The 19,968-nt window shown below is 42.9% G+C and overlaps 1 protein-coding gene across 5 annotated transcripts in view; it reads right to left on the minus strand.

The window, feature by feature from the left end:
- LOC148020915 (Transducin/WD40 repeat-like superfamily protein) overlaps window positions 1-15,765 on the minus strand; it is a 38,330-nt gene extending 22,565 nt beyond the window's left edge. For 2 of the 5 annotated variants that reach the window (XM_087698730.1, XM_087698729.1), the window contains exon 1: window positions 15,175-15,761. In XM_087698730.1, coding sequence (XP_087554856.1) covers window positions 15,175-15,650 — 476 coding nt within the window. In that variant the 5' untranslated portion in view covers window positions 15,651-15,761. Of the gene's footprint in view, window positions 1-15,174 lie in introns of all 5 variants that reach the window. The other 3 variants (XM_087698731.1, XM_087698733.1, XM_087698734.1) reach the window with 3 other exon arrangements.
- Between the last annotated feature and the right edge of the window lie 4,203 nt (window positions 15,766-19,968).

Consider the following 19,968-nt stretch of genomic DNA (forward strand, 5'->3'; position numbering starts at 1 on the left):
TGGGGTGTCTTAGGGTAAAAGAAAAATCCATATCAATGGCTTATTTCTCATGGCTCAATTTTGGGCCTGAGAGGTGGTGTTGAGCTAAAAATGCATTGGCCTGACTTAAACAGCTCCAAAATATGTTTAATTAATGAAAAAACCTTCTTATTTCGAAAAGAAACGCGATCTTAGAGAGTTATTGTCTTATATATAAAACCCTAATTTGGATGCCCCAAACTTTCTAAAACTAGGCATGCAGCCCACCACTCTCTCTTAATCCCGTTTTTGCAGGTTTCAAGAGCCATAACTCTACTACCCACACCTCGTTCGCAGAGGACATTGCAGTCAAAGCTTCCCCCATTCATTTGCTACGATTTGGCGCCTGATTCTAGACTTCACCTTCACTCTACACCTATCACCTACACTCTGATTGCTGCGTTTGGTGTTGTAAACCATTGAAAACTTAGCATAATCTGATCATAAACTCATCATTTGCTGATCTGAGAACTGATCATAAACTGCTACAAATGTGACCCCAAACTAATCACCAACCAATTGCAAAATTTGATCTACAATCGATGCAAAAACTAATCCCAAAAGTGATCATAAACGTTCTCAAACTAATCAAAACTGAGTTGAAACTGATCAAAATTTTTGTCTCAAAACTGAGCAAAAACTCATTCCCACAACTAATCATAAACTAATGCAAAAGTATAGTTTCAGTGCTCCAGTGAAACTTATACTTGTTTACATACATCTCGCAGTGACTAGTACACTGAGTAGTGACCTCATGGCAAACATACTGTCAGCACAGTGCCTTGGATGCATATTGAATACATCCAAGATTCACTACATACGAGAGCTGTCCAAAACTGGTAGAGTGGAAGTGTTACCTCCCCCTCGAGCATCAAGCAATGCTCCGAACCCCTGCTCTATTGAACCTAAGTGAGTTGATTCTAACTGAAAGACATCTCAGTGAAGTTGCAACAACTAAGGATGGTCTACCAAGTCATCCTCTTCCACCCACTTTGCATTTATTAGTGAAACAATGTTGAAGCTTTACCAAGAAGCATATATATTGTGCTAAGAAATGCACTTAGCCACTTAAACAGCCCCAAAACATGCTTATTTTAGGCTTATTTTAGCCAAAACCCTAAAATGGGGAGCGGATCGAGAAAGTTAAGTGGGAGAGGATCTAAAACCCTAATTTTCTATAAATTAGCAGCCAGCAAAGCATGGTACTCTCTCAGAAACCTAGGCCTTTGATCTGAAAGCTCTTCGCAAGAAGAAAGTATAACAATAGATTCAAATGACTTCGAACACATCAACACCGATTCAATCTCCAAATCAGCCTATGCCGAGAACCGAGTGAGAGTGGGCCGATCAGCTTGCTCCACAAAGTTCCGACATGGTGGGAGAAACATTTGAGTACATGGAAGAAAAGATAGGCAAGCTGACCTCTGAAGAATATAAACTGATCATAGCCTATCGACAAAAGAAGATTGAGGAGCTCGACCGAAGGATTGCCCTTCAAGAAAAGCTTCTAAATGAAGGTATACATGGATTTTACTCTTCAGATGTTGCGCATAAGTCTGATGATGTTGCAGGGTTATCGAGACCTCCATCAAGGATGGGCCCCCCTCTTGGAGAGTAAGATCTGGAGTATGTTCCATTTTTTCAGACTCTTCAATCCTCTCTAGTGCAAGGTACTTTTGATTCATCTTTTGTGCCTTCTTTTTTAATCCCTTCTGTTTTGCAATATACTGGTAAAGATCATGTGGAAGAAAGAGTCCAGTCTGTTGACTACGGAAAAGATCCTCTAGAGGACCAATTCTTGTATATTAACACACGTCGCGGGGATTATAAGAAAAAGCCAAGTAACTCTTCTTCTATCCTTTCTTCTTTTTTGTCTACTTCACATAATCAGAATGAATTTGATGTTCCTTTCATTTCATTACATGGTGTATCATCATCTTCACAATTTCATTTTCAGTCTTTAAATTATAAAAATAAACAAAAAGAATTTGCATCTCATACACCTCACTTTCAAAATCCACCCATCCCACCACATTCTTCCATTGCTTCACCACTTCCATTTACACCATTTACATTTCCATTTCAGACACCTCATGTCGCACCGCACATCACACCGGGGGGTTATGGAAACATAGACACATCCTTTAGGACCTCATCCTTCTCTTAGCCAGGTGGTGTTTCACCTACCTCATATACACTTTCGGGATCATTGCAGCCTGGGTATCCCACTTAGTCTCTCTCGAGTATGGATCAATTGCCTCCACAATTTGCCTCCATGGCATTGCCTAGTGGACCTTCTAGTCATAATGCTGTGTCCCAGCCTTACTTTGGACAAGGCTACTATGTCCCAGTGCCTCCACCTACACTGGCACCTTATGGAAACATTCATGTTCCAGTGCCTTCGCATCAATCGGCACTCATTGGACACTCACAACCTACTTCTGCCTACCCACCTCTTCCCCCTCCTTCTTACTCTTATCAGACACTCTCACCTCCATCTTTTCCACCATCATCTTACTCCATCCACCCGACACCTCATGGTTCTAGCTCATCTTCTGCCAAGAATGCGTTTAATGACAAGACTCGTTTTAACGGGTTAAACTTTACTACTTGGTCGAATTTGATGAGACATGTCCTTGATTCACAGAACCTATGGGAACTAGTGCAGGGGTTGCAACCCCAACCCGATCCCACATTTGTTCCATACGAGATCATCTGCTCATGGAAGGCTAGGAATGCCTCCGCTATTGTCGAGCTGATACAGGGCTTGTTGCTAGAGTTTCATTCTTAACTTCAACATTTTCACTTAGCGTCGGAGCGATGGGCACACTTGATTGACCGCTATGCGGCTCAAGATAGGACCCGTCGTATTAATCTTGACCATGAGCTTCAACTTTTCAAAATCACTGACCGAGATGACTTGAAAGTCAAGTTGGCTGAGTATCGGCGTCTCCTCGCTGAATTCTCTACTACAGTGACTCCCAAGTTCTCTGATGATCACGTCACATTGTTCCTAAATAAACTCCCCAAGAAATACTTCAATTTTGTGGAAGGAATAGTTTCAAAGCCTACCATGCCTACATTCTATGAATTTGAGTGTGAACTGTTACGTTACGCACGGTTATTCGATCAGTTTCATATGAATTCCTCTTCAGAGGGGGCTCTTCTTGCTCATTCTCAAAAAGGGTAACAAGGGAAGGGCAAACCAAACCAAAGCTCCACTCAAAATCAAACTCAAACTCAAAAGCTAAATCAATCTAGGGATTCTCAAGGAAACTCCCACTCACAACTCAAACATGGATAGCAAAATGTACCTAAAAAGAATAGGTATTGTCAATATTGTCAAAAGACTGGCCATTTTAACGACGAGTGTCGATCAAAGACACAAGGCACAACATCAAAACCTAAGTCTCAGACCCCTGCCCCTCAATCGGCCAACCCCTAGCAAGGGAGGCAAGGTGATGGCAAGGGGCAGTTTAAAGGTCAGACTCACACTGCCGCCGCACAATCATCTCAGTCGACAACGTTCTCAACTCTAGAGGGCTTGTCTGACTGGTCTGCAGAGGCCCATATCGTCTCCATAGAGACATCAGATATGAGTCTCGTCCACCTCTATGAGTTGCCTCTTGACGAGGTTACTGCAGAGACCCACACGTCATAGCCGAGCACTTCAGCTCCAGTTTGGATTGTGAACAGTGGAGCTACACATCACATGACTCCTATAGAGGACATTTTCCGTACCCGAGCCCCTGCAACCAAGCAGATCCGTATAGGAAACAACTCCTCGGTCAAGATTCAGGCTCAAGGTTGCGTCAGTTTTGCCACTAACAAGGGTCCGGATCTGCCTTCACTGGACAATGTATATCATGTCCCTCAGCTTGGGTGAAACTTGTTATGTGTTTAGCAGCTTTGCCGGTTGGGGCGAGCAATTTTCTTTACAGCGACTACAGTCAAGGTCCTTGACTGTCTAACTAGTTTAGTGATTGCTCGGGTGAGGCACAGCCTAATGGCCTATACCACATGACACACTTTCTGACCAAGCCGACCGCTGAAGGCTCCCTGTTCCATAGCTTCCAAGCCTTAGCCACATCTCGAGAGCCTACGCACAATGAGCGTCTTTGGCATTTTCGCTTAGGACATCTTGGTTATGACTCACTTTATGAGTTGTCACGCCGTGAGCTGGTTGAGGGCCTTCCACGCTTGAAGCTAGCTCGAGATGTCTGTAAAGCCTGTTAGCTCGGGAAGCAGCACCGTACCCCATTTCTTCAATAGTCTACACATAGAGTTGAGGAGCCTCTTAGATTGATTCACGTTGATCTTTGTGGGCCGACATCCATTGTTGCTTTGAACGGCGCGCTGTACTTCTTTTCGATAATGAATGATCATTCTCGATACATGTGGGTGTACTTCCTCAAGCATAAGTCAAATGATTTCACATATTTTTCCACTTGGGTATTGCTGGTTCATAACCAGACTCGTTGTCGTGTTGGGTACATGAGGAGCAGATTCTGCTGCCATAGCAGAAATTAAGGGTAAGCTTAAAGCTACATTTGAAATGACTGACCTTGGTTTATTGTCTTATTTTTTGGGGATGGAGGTAGTTCATTCTGGAGGATGTATTTTTGTGTCACAGCAGAAGTATGCACTTCAGCTTGTGGAACAGTACACTTCGGATCAGACACGGCCAATGGCCACACCTATTGATCCTACTGTCCACTTATCGAAGGATACCCTAGGACAGCCCTTCGATGCACACACCTATTGTTCTGTTGTAGGAAAACTTCTTTGGTTAATTCACACTAGGCCAAATTTAGCTTACTCAGTTAGCATACTTTGTCAGTATTTCACAGCATCTATAGGATGTCACATTGGATTGCATGTCTTCATGTGTTGCGTTATTTGCGGTGTACTTTTTCTTATGGCTTGACATATGGTTCTGGTTTATGTTTGCAAGGGTACACTGATTCTGATTGGGCAGGAGATCCTGACACCCGACGTTACCATAGCAGCTCCCTCTTTACCTTGGGCATGGCTCCCATTTCTTGGTCCAGCCATAAGAAAGAGACGATGGCAGCTTCCACGGCCGAGGCTAAGTACTGGGCTCTCTTCGATGGCATCATTGAGGCTATCTATCTGAGGAGTTTACTGGCGTCGCTTCATTTTCCATGTGACTCTCCCACAGTTATCTACTGCGACAACCAGAGTGTCATTGCCCTTGCAAGCAATCCGATCCTCGCACCACAGACACGACATGTGGGAGTCCACTTCCACTTTTCCAGAGAGCAAGTTGAGCTAGGCACTATTCGCCTAGAGTTTGTGCCTTCATCAGATAATTTTTGCAGATATCTTAACCAAAACGGTCAACCGGCCGGTTCTTCAGTACCTGCTACCCAGAATCGGCTTGGGTACACCCTCCCCTACTTCTTCAGCTTGACGGGGAGAGGATGCTTTCCTCTTACTTTCCCTTCCAGTTTGAGAGGAAGCGGCTCCTACTCTTGAAGGTGACAGTGATGATACTTGCAGTTTTTTAAACATTACATTCACTTATTCTTTTGTATTGTATTATGGGCATTTATAACTTCATCCGCACTATCAGGATCACCTGATTGTAAAAGGACACTTGGATAAGCGAACACTTCCCCTGCGAGGGCACTGTCCCAATGGCACCGTTGCATAGCATATTGCATAAGCATGACATCTTGCATCTTCCTTTGCATTACCCTATGCATTGGCATTCTGTTCATTTCAACATGCATCTCTGCGCATTTATCCCTTTTTGGTCTTTTGGCATGGTCGACTCTAAGATCCACCATATTCGTAGCATAACACATGGCAATTCTCCTAAAGGCAGTTTCCCTACCCTTGCTTGCTTGCTTGCTTTGCTTGTCTTGCTAACCCACCGTTTTTTTTGCCTCTCACATATTCAACACATGATTGGCACATACACTCACTTTTATCATCCTTAGGCACTTATCCATGTCAGTGCGAGGGATTGGCTTGCTAGTTTTGTGAATAACTTGGGTTTAAAACTCTCTTTATCTTTTCCTATTTGTCACTTAATCGGCCGCTTATATTACTTGTGTATTTTCAAAACACTTTTCAAAAAAAAAAAAGCAAAACAAAACAAACAAGTCCATTGTTGATTCCATCTGCCTTTGTAGGCCTCGGTAGACCCTTGGACAGCCGACGAGCACCCTTGGTCTGATGCCCTGACCTCTCTGGGGTGATCACTTGGGCTCCCTTGGTAAGATATCCATCGCCTCTGTAGTGTGCACGCTACTTCACTAAGATTGATTTGCGATCATGTTACCACCAAATCAGAATGAGGGTAGGTGATGAAGTCAAAACCGTCTTTCTCTCTCCTGCAGTCTATTCTACCTACGTTTTCAATCTTTCTCTCCTGCAGGCTCCGTTTTTAGTCTTTCTCTCTCCTCACTGTTGTCTGCATCAGATCCAGCTTCTCACTGCTGCGTTTGCTGGTGTTCAACATCCGAAGGTTGCCTTGCTGCGATTCGGGATCCATTCAAAGTACGGCACACTCTCCAGCTTATTACCCCTACCCTAATCCTAGAGATACAGGAGTTCAAGGTTCAATATTCCTTCACTGCATAATGTGTTTGCTGCATGAGCAGCGTATTATTAGTAGTCATATCATTTCATTTATTCATTGTCTCTGAGTTACTCTAACCCTAACCCTAACTGTGTTCTTTTTATCAATCTGTGCTTTGTCGTACGGTTTCTGTTTATGTTTCTGTGTTAGGGCATTTTTCTTTACAGTTAACGACAGAGATTGACTAAAATTTCTCTCTCTGACGGCTCAAACTGCTGAAAAATGCTAAGATAAATTGAGAGATGGCTGGAGGATGAGAGAGAATGCTGTAGAGAATAAATTTTAGAGTTTCATCATAAGAAATGTGGAAATGCTACTACTGCCTTACTCAAAAAGCCATGGAAGCTATCACCTATAGCTTAAGACCACCAAAAAGACTATTGCCCCATCCTATAAATTGACTTTTGCACCAGAAGAATCTTGGGATGCCATCACCTGCTCTTGGGGAGCTCCAAACTACTATCACATACTGTAGGATTAACCTCTAGTAGTTGCAAATCACATCATCTCCTCGCTCTCTAACAACCTCCTCTCTCACAATGGCTTGAATAGACTCAACCAACCTCTAAAAACGTTTTTCTCACTTGCATGGGCAAGTTTTGCCAACTGGCAACTTTCTAACCCCATTTTTCAATATTATCCAACATTGATTCTGAAAATTAATTTAATAATTATTCTAGTGCTCAAAAAATTAATTCCACCAACTAATAATTAAATTGGCTAGGCTAATTTGTTTTCACGTATCCTTGAGCAGTTATTAACCCTTAGACTGTGAGAGTGCGCAACGGAAGAAGAACACGAACACAGAGGAGGAGAGAGAGACAGCAGAAAATGAAGGAAGAAAATCTGCACTGACTGTAATGAATGCTGAATACAAAACTGTGGACTGATCAGTCCCTGCACACAGCCCGAAGCGTCAGTGAGGGCACCAGATCAGGCTGATGATGACGGCAGCACCGAAGACGGAGGAAGATGACGGAGTCGGAGTGTGCACCTGCCAAAGAAAAAGGGAAGATGATAATACAACTGACTGCCAAGTGGGAAATGGCTATAAATAGCCAAAAAAACCCAAAAACTGGCCGACCTGAAATTTGAGGCCATAAATATGTCCGACCAGCATTTAATGCTGGTAAAAATGCCAAGAATGCTCAAAAAATCCCGAAAAGGGTGGAAAATGTCCGGCAGGTGAGGTAGGCTGAAGAATGCAGAAACTGCCCAAAGAAATGCACATAAAATCCCGACTAGAGGAGAAAATGCACTGAAATTCAATAAACTGAGTGCTCTAGAATGAGCTACCTCCTTCGTCAAAACAAGTGATAGACAAGTCAGAGCTCCTAAAGTCCTCGTCTGACTCAAACTGAGGCTCACAGGCAAGAGATGACAAGGCATGACAAACATGACTGCTAACACCCCCTCTCAGATCCTGGATGTGGTTGAAGGCCAAGGGAGAAACGGATCCTGGGGTGGCAAGAGGAATGCCAAGGTCGATGAAGTCCGTCGATGTAGACTGTTGCTGAAGGAGCTCCTCACGATCCTGGGAATCCCTCTCTAAAACACTAGGGGCCAGGGAATCCACAGCCGCATCACCGAGATCGTCCCCCTCTAAAAGGGATGGGGGGTACGAGGGAACCACCGGAGGAGAAGGTGGGGGATGGGAAGAAACCTGTGGAATAGAAGGTGCACAAGCGGGAACGGGTGTAGCAATAGACTGCCTCGGAGGACCCTGCATCAAAGAAGGGGAATGGAGCCTGTAAAGCTCGCTCTCCTGCCAACCTGTAGATAAGACAGCTCCTGTAAGAGAATCCTCAATAACAACGGCATGCTCGGTGAAGATCATGCATGTGCCAAGCCTCGTAGGGCCATAAACTGAGAGGAGGGGAAGGCCCAAATCCGGAACATGTAGGGCCTGGAAAAAGGAGCTCGAAGGTCGGTCGGTAAACAAAGGCAATGTGCCAACACCACTAATAGGCACCGATAAAATGTCACCGACAGTGACTGAACCCTCTGATGGACATAGATCATGTAACAAATCACCTCGGGGAATCATATGACTCGAAGCACCACTGTCCACTAACCAAGGCTGCGCAGAAGACACTGCAGCCACGGAAGAAGGATCCTCCTCCAAAGCATGGATATGAAGGAACACTGACTCATGGGTAATAGCTGTTGTAAAGGTAGAAGAAGGCTCTGATGTAGATCCATCCTTCGCTCCCGGACGAAGGTGAGGGTACTTCTTCCAGCATTTCTCCTCGGGATGTGTCCCTTTTCCACAGTGTGGGCACTTCGGTCTCTCTGAATCTGAGTCAGAGCCTGAAGAACTGTCCTTCTGCTTAGCCTTTGACTTCGTCTTCTTCTTCTTTTGTCCTCCCGATCCTGCAACATAGGCTCAAGTGGAGTCGGATCCACTAGCACTGACCTCTTTGAGTCGCTCGTTGTGCTCCAAGACAAGCGGGGATAGCTCCTCCCATAGAAGCTTCTCACGGATCCTCAATGTAAGAAGGCTGGTGTAGAATACATCAAACCGAGGCGATGGCAGCTGAGTCAAAAGAATCATAGCCATATCTTCAGAAGATATCGTTCGACCGAGGGACGCAAGCTCATCCCTCATATCCTGTAATCTATTGATGTGGTCCTTCATGTAAGGACTATCATCAATAGCGAGCATCCACAACTTCTTTTCAAGAGATATCCGGTGGGCAAACGTCTTCTATTGATAGAGAGACGCGAGCTTTCTCCACACGTCTGCTGCAGTCTTCAACCTGTGAACGTGAACAAGGACAGAATCCTACAAACTCAGAAAGAGGAAAGATCTGGCTCTAGAATTAAGCCGATCCCATAAGGCTGCACGATCCATAGATGTCCCATCTACGGGATCCACCTTAGGCCGGGGAATAGGAACAGAAACAAGCTCCCAAAGATCGAAGGAGTCCAAGATACACTCCACCTTGCAGGACCATAGAGAAAAGTTGGAGCCATCCAACCGGTCCTCTTTGGGCAGCTGAGGAAGTACGGGTACCTATACAGGGGAAACAAAGGCTGCATCTTCGGCCCACTAGAAGGGGATCGCCGAGATACATGAATAGAAGGGGGACGGGAGAGAGGAATAGACTCCGGACGACGGTCCTCGTGATAAAAATCACGCCTCCGTTCAGATGAGTGTTGAGACAAAAGCTCGTCATTTGAGTCATCAAAGCCTGTAAACTGATAAGAAGACATCTTCCAATCTGCAAAACACCAAACACCAAAGAAAACTGTGCCGAAGTTGAAGTAGGACCAGCAGTCTGGTCACCAACCACCAAAACGCAGGCTGTGATAGCCTACAAACACCTGGAGCTGCAAAACGCAAGGATATCTGATGATGATCACCAGAACAGAAACCGCCAGTACCAAAACGCAGCCTGGGAGTGGGTCGCCAACAGGAGATGAGCCACCAGGAGTGGAAACGACCATCGGATCTGCAAAACGCAGCCGGATGATGTGTCGCCCACCTGAAAGAGGGGCCGCCTGATGGAAAACACAAGCAGGAGTCGTCGTTTGATGACGTGGCAGTCTCGAGAGTAGTCGTCTGTAGCAAACGCAAGAAGAATGGCCAACCTGGAGGGGCCGCCTAGATAGTTGGAGATGAGGCAACAGCAGCAAAAGAGGGGTGAGGTATCTCTCCACAAGGTTAGGTCCTCCGTGCTCTCAGTTAGGCCATGATACCATGTGAGAGTGCGCAACGGAAGAACACGAACACAGAGGAGAAGAGAGAGACAGCAGAAAATGAAGGAAGAAAATCTGCACTGATTGTAATGAATGCTGAATACAAAACTGTGGACTGATCAGTCCCTGCGTCAGTGAGGGCACCAGATCAAGCTGATGATGACGGCAGCGCCGAAGACGGAGGAAGATGATGGAGTCGGAGTGTGCACCTGCCAAAGAAAAAGGGAAGATGATAATACAACTGACTGCCAAGTGGGAAATGGCTATAAATAGCCAAAAAACCCAAAAACTGGCCGACCTGAAATTTGAGGCCATAAATATGTCCGACCAACATTTAATGCTGGTAAAAATGCCAGGAATGCTCAGAAAAATCCCGGAAAGGATGGACAATGTCCGACAAGTGAGGCAGGCTGAAGAATGCAGAAACTGCCCCGGGAAATGCACATAAAATCCCGACTAGAGGAGAAAATGCACTGAAATGCAATAAACTGAGTGCTCTAGAATGAGCTCCCTCCTCCGTCAAAACAAGTGATAGACAAGTCAGAGCTCCTAAAGTCCTCGTCTGACTCAGACTGAGGCTCACAAGCAGGAGATGACAAGGCATGATAAACATGACTGCGAACATAGACTAGCATTAATTACTTAATTAATGCCTAGTCTCTAATATCACCAATAACATTAGTGGCTAATAAATTGGTCTAGGCCAAAATCTAACACCAAGTACCACCTAATACCTGTCAGGCATAACTTATTACAACTTTCACCTTTGACACCCACTGCATTCTCGAGATCCTTAGCTTATTACTATGAAATAACTGCCACATACATCACATGTGCTAAAGAACCTTGCACATTTGATTAATATCTTCATCAAATGCTATCAGCAAGATTATAGCATCTCAAAATTTCACGTCCCTGTGGCATCATGGATACTCTCGCAATAAGTCCCATGGTCGTAAGTCCACATTGACTTATCACTATTGTGGAAAGCATGGTCATATTCAACCATAGTGCCATAAAGTACATGATGACAAGCGTAAAGAAAAGGGAAAGGATAAAGTGCAAGAAAAGAATAATGATCACAGCATTGACCCTAGCAAGTCTAGTGTCAAAATTGAAGAGATTAATGTCGTACAGACTAATTCTGATAATGACTACATACTTGTAGCTTATTCTCTCAATGTTTGCAATTGACTGACACCTCATCTCCCTATGCTCAATATTAGTTGCTTGATTTAAGGGCTTCATTTCATGTCTCCCCTCATCGAGAGTGGTTCCACTCCTATCGCAGCATGACAGGGGTCTTGACGGTAAGTATTTTAATTCTTGTAATCATTGTTTTTATAGCAAGCAAACTCATAACTCGCATAATAAGTCTAGCATTGCACGCATGGGTAAGCAATTGGCTCTTATTCATTCTGATATTTGTGGACCTATGCCCTGCAGGTCATTAGTGGTGCAAAGTAACAAAATACTTTCATCGATAATTACTCGCATAAGATTTGGGCATACTCTATAAAGTAAAAATTGAAAGTCTTGACTACCTTTCAGCATTGGCTTGCTTGTGTTGAGAACTAGTCTAGGTATAGGTTGAAATGCCTACAATCTGACAATGGGAGCAAGTATGTATCTAAAGCCTTTGAGCAATTTTGTGATGAGAGGGGTATTAAGTATCAGTTGACCGCCCCATATACCCCACCCCAAAATGATATGGCTAAGCGCATAAATAGAACAATTCAATAGTGAGTTTGTAGTATGCTTAGCCAAGCAAGCTTGCTGCAACACTTTTGGGCTGAGTCAATTACTATTGCTGTACATTTAATCAATCGATTCCCATACACTGTTCCTAACTACTAGGTTGTAGAGAAAGTATGGTCTCGAAAACCTCTATTATATACTCATTTGTATGTGAGGCTTTCTACCATGTTCCCAAGGACAAGCGCAATAAGATGGATCTTATGTCTATAAAATACATTTTTCTTGGTTACAAGGAAACAGGTGAGATAGGCTATCGCCTATGAGATCCACAAGCTTGTAAGGCCATCCCCAGCCATAATGTTTTCCATGAGGAGAAAATGCATAAGCACCCTAAGTAGGTCATTGAGGTACGAAGGGTGATATTTCAAGAGGAGCCTCCTATTACTATACAGCTAGCTAGCTGCTAGACAACTTGTAATAACTGATACTCCAGTGGCCCAAGAGCATAATGTTAAGACAGAAGATACAAGCCCCACAACCTATTTTGCAATGGTCTACTAGAGATGGATGTCAATCCGATTAGTTTAAGCTCGTTATAAATTATGTTATGGTAACAGACGTTGGTGAGCCTCTTGCCTATAATAAGGCCATATGCAGAGATGATAGTCACTCAAAAAATCATATGCGGGATTTAGTTCCTTTGCCTAGTGGAAAATGTGCTTTGCCTTGCAAGTGGGTGTACAAGTTGAAAAGTATTCATGGATGCTCCAAGTCAATCTATAAGGCCAGATCGATTACTAAGCAGGAGTATGGTGTTGACTTTGATGAAATCTTCTCTCCTGTTGTCAAGATGACTACTCTACACTTGGTTTTGGCTTTGGTTGTACAGCTTGATCCAGACCTCTATCAAATGGATATGAAGTCAACTTTCTTATATCGGAACTTGCATTATGAGATTTATATGCAAGAGCCTAAGAACTTTGAGGAAAAAGACAATGAACACCTAGCATACAAGTTGAGAAAGAGCATTTATGGCCTTAAGCAAGCCCCTAGGAAATGGTACCACAAGTTTGATGCTTTTACGCATTCACACGAATATACCCATAGTAGTAATATACATTCGAGTTTATACACGAAGAAGACCCATAATGATAGCCTTATGATTTTGGTACTCTATATGGACGATATACCGATTGCTAGAAGTGCTCATGATGAGCTAGATGCCTTGAAAGATCAGCTCAAGAAGAGCTTTGAGATAAAGAACATAAAGCATGCCTCATATTCTTGAGATACACATCACACGCAATCGCTCTAAGGATCTACTTTACTTCTCGCAGAAGGAGTACATCCAAAAGATTCTTTAGCAGTTTGAATGCAAGATGTTAAGCCTATTGGTTATTCTTTATTTTCTCATGTGAAGGTTAGTCAAGCCAATTGTCCGCAGTCAAATGAGCAAAATGCCGAGATAGCTAAGATCCCTTATACATCTATAAGGACAATTTGATGTATGTCATGATAGCCACTCATCTCGATATAGAATTTGCAGTGAAAGTTGTGCACGCTATATGGCTACACCTAGTATGCGGTATTGGGATGCCATGAAAGGTATCATGAGATACCTTAAGGACATAGCAAATATGTACATATGTTATGGTGGTCAAGATACAAGAGTCGTGGGGTACATTGACTCTAATTATATAGGAAATACAAACAGTAAAAAGTCCACCTCTGGGCTATATCTTTACATTTGCTAGAGGCATTGTTTCTTAGATGTCCAAGAGTAAAGAAATACACAATCCTATCTACTACAAAGACAAAATATGTTGCAATCACTAAGGCTTGCAAAAGGGCTCTCTAGTTAAACCATTTGGTCGCAGACTTTAGTATTACTAATATAGTCTGTACATTGTATTCGAATTCTATGAGTGCCATTCAGTTGGCCAAGAATCCAAACTTCCATGCGAAGACAAAGCACATTGAGATGCGCTATCACTAAATCAAGGAGGTGATAAAAAAAAAAGTCTTTTGAGCTTGTCAAAATCTTGATCAATGAGAATTCTAAAGATCTGCTTACTAAAACTCTCTCCACGGAACGTTTTTCCTTGCTTAGAAAGATGATGGGTGTAGAACAAGATGACATCTATTTTTCATCCTATCGTACTTTATGTACATTTGTACTTAGTCACTTTTTTCTTGTTCTCTCCTCACCAGGGACACATTCGTATTTAACTAGAAGCTTCTTGGAAGTAAAGGCAATTGTATCTAGCCACCCATGTGTTCATTACACTAACAATACCCGCACAACTATATACTACAAGTAGTAGACGCCCATTATTCTTTCACTAATATCTGAATAAGGGAAGGCCGGTCACATACTGTGACTATTGGAGTTTCCACACAATGTCTCTTTCTCTCTCTTGCTCTCTCGCTCCATCTACCACAACTCTTGCTTCCACTTGTGTGCTTTCACTCGGCTCTACCTTTCACAAAATGAATATATATTGGTAAACTTTAGCACATGCGTGACATAAATAAACTAGTCTACGAGCAAGAAACATGCACTACATGAAAAGTAGATCATGAACGTGTTTTAAATCTATGGCTTTACAAATACCAATGAAAAGTAGACCATTAATCTTTTAAACATGCCTCAAAAGGTGAGGGTCACATTGATGACAATAACAAAGTCCAAATAGCTTCCAAACGATGTTGGATGCATATCTTTGCAAACAATAGAGTTCAAAAGCATAATCTGTGAATAATCATGATGGAACGGATTTTTGGCTAATGGCTCGTGATTCCTTTTGGCACACTTGTTTGTTTGTCACGTAAAGATGGTATTTTTGTGATGCTTTACGTGATTTGTTGATATGCTATAACATAGCCAGCTTAACAATTGGGGTGGCCCCAAGTGTATGTAGGGGCGAAAGTGCATTGAAAAATCATAGAAACCTTGGTTAAATTCCAATCATCACATCCCACACTGTACAGCTAGTTTTAGGAGATGTTAGGAGTCCATAAGCAGTTGCTACACATGCACACCCCCACCCCACCTCATGCAACTACTTATAATAAAAGATGGTGGTCCATAAGCATCTTTCTAACCCTAAGAAAACGTCAGAAACTTGAAAATTGTAAATCAGTACCATATTCTATGGATGCCATCCCCTGTCCAAGGTTCCATACAGATGGGACATGTTGCAGATTCGGCAGGGGCATCCACGGCGGCAGCACTACCTTCTAGTCCTGCAGGCCTCTCTCCGCCTTGACTCTCTCTCCCTTCTGTGTTGGCCCCAGGCCTATTCTCAATTCTCACATCGTCATCAGCATCAATGACCACTGGCTCTGTTGCTGCTGCACCTGCGATTGCATCTACTGCACTTCCAGGTACGGGTAGGGTATCACCCGCATCTTGAGTCGTTTGAGCTGTAGGGTTTTCGGCCGTCGACGATGGTGGCAAAGGAGCGGGAATTAACTCGGAAAAAGGAGGGGGCAGGTCTTCTGATGTTCCATGGGGGCTTGAGGAAGTACAAGGCTCTCCATCACCTTGAAGCCTAGAGCTCGAGGGTTGACCATGGCTGCTCCTGAGTCGCTTCCGCAGGGGCTCGTCCCGGTCCTCCATATCATAGAAGATACAAGGCTTTCAAAATTTTGAATTTAGCTCCACTAGCGATGGTGAAAAGACTACCTTTAGCCATAGTGATCTGTATGGCCAACGTTTCTCCTTACAACATAAAGATAAAAGAATTCTCGATAGGTTTAATATCTATACTTACGATCTTTTTCGTGTGACCAGCAATTGGAATGTTTATAACCTCTACGTGGTTGGAATGTTTGAATCTCCATGGCCAATTCTCTTTCTTTCCAATTCATGTGTGATAGTCAATAAGCCAAGCCAATAATAAGTGCAACATATTAGCGATGCCCTCCTATGGGATCCAAGAGACCCTCTAGGACACTCCCTCCCATAAGTCACCCTGTTTGTTACAAGTTCTCAAGGCCACCTACATTTTCGTGTCTCAGCATGTTTTGTGACTCTTGAGGGATTGATTTGCCTTAGAGAGGGGGAATTAGGCAAATCTAAGAGAATGTGACTTGGACCCACCAAGACCATGGTTTGCCTCATAATATTAGGCAAACCATTGATTTGCCTAAGAGAGGAAGAATTAGGCAAATCTAAGAGCATGACTTGGATCCACCTAGACCATGGTTTGCCTCATAAGATTGACCTTCATGTTCTATTGGTTGAGGGAGCTTCTAACTCATCTCAACCCACAAGGCATTTTGCACTCACCTGTGAATTAAAGCAAAAAAGCATTAATGTGGCTAAAGCCAAGTGCGATTTGATAAGAGGCTAAGCATAGATTCTCATCATTATTGCATAATCACACTCCTTATGGACTCAGCAGTGGTCTTCATGTGCCATGCATTCGAAGGCATGCACCCCCTAGTGTTTGACACCAACCACTCATTGGCAAGCGAGTGCAAATTTGTGACAATACAAGCTTTGAGATATGAAGCATCAACAATGTATCTTTTAGCCTCTTAAAAGATGGTGAGAGGGGTTGCCATGTGGATATAATGGCCTCCAAACATTGCATTTTACTCCATAGTTTTAGTATACCCCATCGCTCTTTTCCCATGGTAGTGTGGCATACTAGGGTTGGAAGACCAACAAATAACCTAAAAATAAACCATGCGTACAAGTGGCAAATAGAAAGAGTTCTTCCAAATCATTATAATAACTCTTGTGATCTAAGTGATGCCCCCTAAAGTTGCTACCCATCTTCTCACGATGGCAAGCCATTGCAACTACAAAGCCAAGGGAAGAAGAAAGAGAAGAAAAGGATTGAAAAGAACTTTTTCCTAACCAAATTGTTAAGTGATTTGGTTGGTGGTCTCATGATCCAAGTGGTTTGATTGGTGGTTTCCTGATCCAAGTGATGTCCTTAAAATTGCTACCCCACCTTCTTCCAATGGTAAGCCATCATTGCTCCAAGCCAAGAGAAGACAAGACTATAAAGAACAAGAAGGAGAAGAAAAAGATGGAAAAGGACCTCTCCCCAATTGGTACATCATTCTCTCCCTCATGCACCTCCTCTCACTCAAACTCTTGCCCTCTCAAACTATGGAAACAAGAAGTAAAGAAGAGGTGGAAGAAAGGAGTGAAATTAGAGCTTCACCTTCACTAGTTTCTCACTCCCTCTCACACTCTCTCCTCCTTGTTCTCTTGGGATGGATGATAGAAGCTTGTAAGCAAGAAGATGGATAAGATGACTCAAAGTATGCACACACAAGATTGAGTTCTCTATTCACTATGTTAGGGTTTGGGCATGCTCTACTCTATTTCTCTTGTGATTGATAGGAAAATTAGAAACACATCCTATGGATGAGTGGTGCCTAAAATAATACAATGAACTTCTCAAAGATTACACGAATTTGCAAAGAATATACATGGCAATCTAGATTGATATTTGTGTCCTTCATCTCCAACTTTAGATTAGCTCCTGACAACTTGCATGCTCTTTGGCTTAACATTTACATCACCTGCCAACCCAAATGTCAATCCCAAACACACTTCATCAATGCAAGAGGGTGTTTTGGAGATCTGGATATTGGAGATGTGAAGAACTCGATGGATGGAAGGGCAATGTGTGGGATAACATATGTCAATGAGGAAAAAAGAGATGTTGAAGTTGATGGCTTCCATGATTGTTCTTCACATGTACTTGCACAAAACAGTGTGCTCTTTCTCGAGGTGTGCTTATCTAACCATGCAATACAAGTGATGGAAGTGCAAGTGCAACCTACTAGGGGATGGATTTTAGGCCAACAGGTTGAAGCTCCTTAGGTGTGTCCCTCGCTTGAGGGCTTGGGCCTAGTTGGTGGAACGGGTAGATGGGTGCAATGAAATTCAAGATGATGGGTCTATTGAGAAAACTAGTGATGTCCTATCCTTGATGTGCCCTAAATTTGTGTTGTGAGGGCAATGAGCTAGAGAGTAGATATGGAGCTAGTTAGTCAAGCCATCGAGTACCTTTAACTTAGAAAACCACATAACCCTTATGTGTAGTGATTGTGGGTGCATCCATTCTATAATGGAGCTTTTGCTCTCTTTTTTACTTATTCTTTTTTCTACTTTTCCTATTTTTGAATGAATTTTACAACTCACTAATAAGTGGATACAAGGTTTATGATAGGTGAATGTTACTCAAGTTGTATTCCTCAAGTGACTCTTGCAATGGAATAAACGATTCTAAGAAAAAAGAGTTTGAAGGTTGGGCAAACCTACGGTCCACTATATCCTTCGGCAATTTTAGGCAATAAAATGGGAGAAGCAATGCTTGAAGTTGATAGAGTCATGTCATTGTGATCAATCAATCCTAGCATTGACATCAAAGAATAATAATGTTAGCTTGACTTCGTATAATGTGGGCTTCTACTTTAGCATTTTGATGAGAAGCCTTAGCTCATTATAGGTGATGATGGAGGGGTTTGGGCATATGCTAAATCTCTTGGTGAAGGCAAGAAAGGACTCCTTGAGATCTCCTAGCTAGAATAGATAAATCTCTTCAAGCTCTATGGCATTCATAACAGGGATCTTTGGTAAGTGGTACCTCATGCCCTCCTTTTGGATCATAATCTCAACTACATTATCTAGGATATGGACAAAAGGTTACATTAGCCATCTGTTATGGAGTGGTGTAACAAAAAGAAAATCAAGCTTAATCATGTGCCTCTAGGATGGTGTAGCACCACTCTAACTACATCTTCCATTGTGCTTGGGCCTTTTGTTGGAGAGTCACTTTTTTCTCTCTCCAATTTTTACATGCTTTAGTAAAAGCCACTCTATTTTTATTTTTCGACTATTTATTCTTTAAAAGCATAGGCAATGGCATAGCATTAAAAAGTCCAAATATCAACCTACGAAGTACGATTCATGTGTAAAGAGAGAGGAATCCTACCAAAGGAGTAATCAAAGACTGATATTAAGTGCATCAATTGCATGTATTTAAAACTGCAATGCTAAAATGGACTATGATGGTGATGTACATCAATTGAAAAATAGTAGCATTTTGATTGTATAGATATAGCGAACTATGTATAATGCAAGATTGGTGGCGTATGATGGCTAATGATCTATAATAATGCATGCCTATGTATCTGTATTTTGGAGCGGGGAGATTGTGAAGCACATGGTGCAAAGGTTTGATGTTGTTTTGATGAATGTATTAATGGTGCATAGGGGTTGGTATGAGAGAGATCCAGTATGTAAACAAGCATTGTAACAAGTTATCATCTTGCAACATTGGGTGTTCCTCCCTCCACCCAGGCCTTGTGCCAACATAATACAACTACTATCTTTCACTCTCAAAGCTCTCTTGCTTTCTATTCTCTTTTCTAGCAAAGTGCCTTCTTGCATGCAAAGGTGGTGGTTTGACTCTACGAGCGATCACGATGTCAACCGTGGGTGACGAACGAAAAGTTGGGAAAAGTACTATGCTCACTCCTAGTGCGTCACACTTGATATTAGAGCTCTCCTCGTGGGAAAGCTAGATTTTTAACGGCCGTGGGAGCGATCAACAAGGAAAGCTAGTTGTGGTTCATCAACAGGGGTGGACACAACAAGAACAAAGGTGGAATTCGAGATGACCGGGATGAGATCTCAGTGGCCCTTAGAATTGGGGCAAGTAGACCTCGACTGGAGGTAGATGAAGGATATGCAACCGAACATGAAAATGAGTTAGATGCAACACTACATGATGGAGAGGTGCCTCTGCACGAGCTAGACCCAATGAATGCCCTGCAAGAGATGATGAAGGACTTGTTGGCTACCATGCTGCCCAAAGCTTAAGCTAAGACCCCGACAATGATGGGGATCATCACAAAAGACGCAGAAAGAAAGAAAAGAAGGATCAGGATGACTCCTCATTGGATAA

This window comes from Lygodium microphyllum, chromosome 18 (genome assembly GCF_053477565.2).
Source record: "Lygodium microphyllum isolate KBCC chromosome 18, Lygodium_microphyllum_v1.1.10, whole genome shotgun sequence".
NCBI lineage: Eukaryota > Viridiplantae > Streptophyta > Polypodiopsida > Schizaeales > Lygodiaceae > Lygodium > Lygodium microphyllum.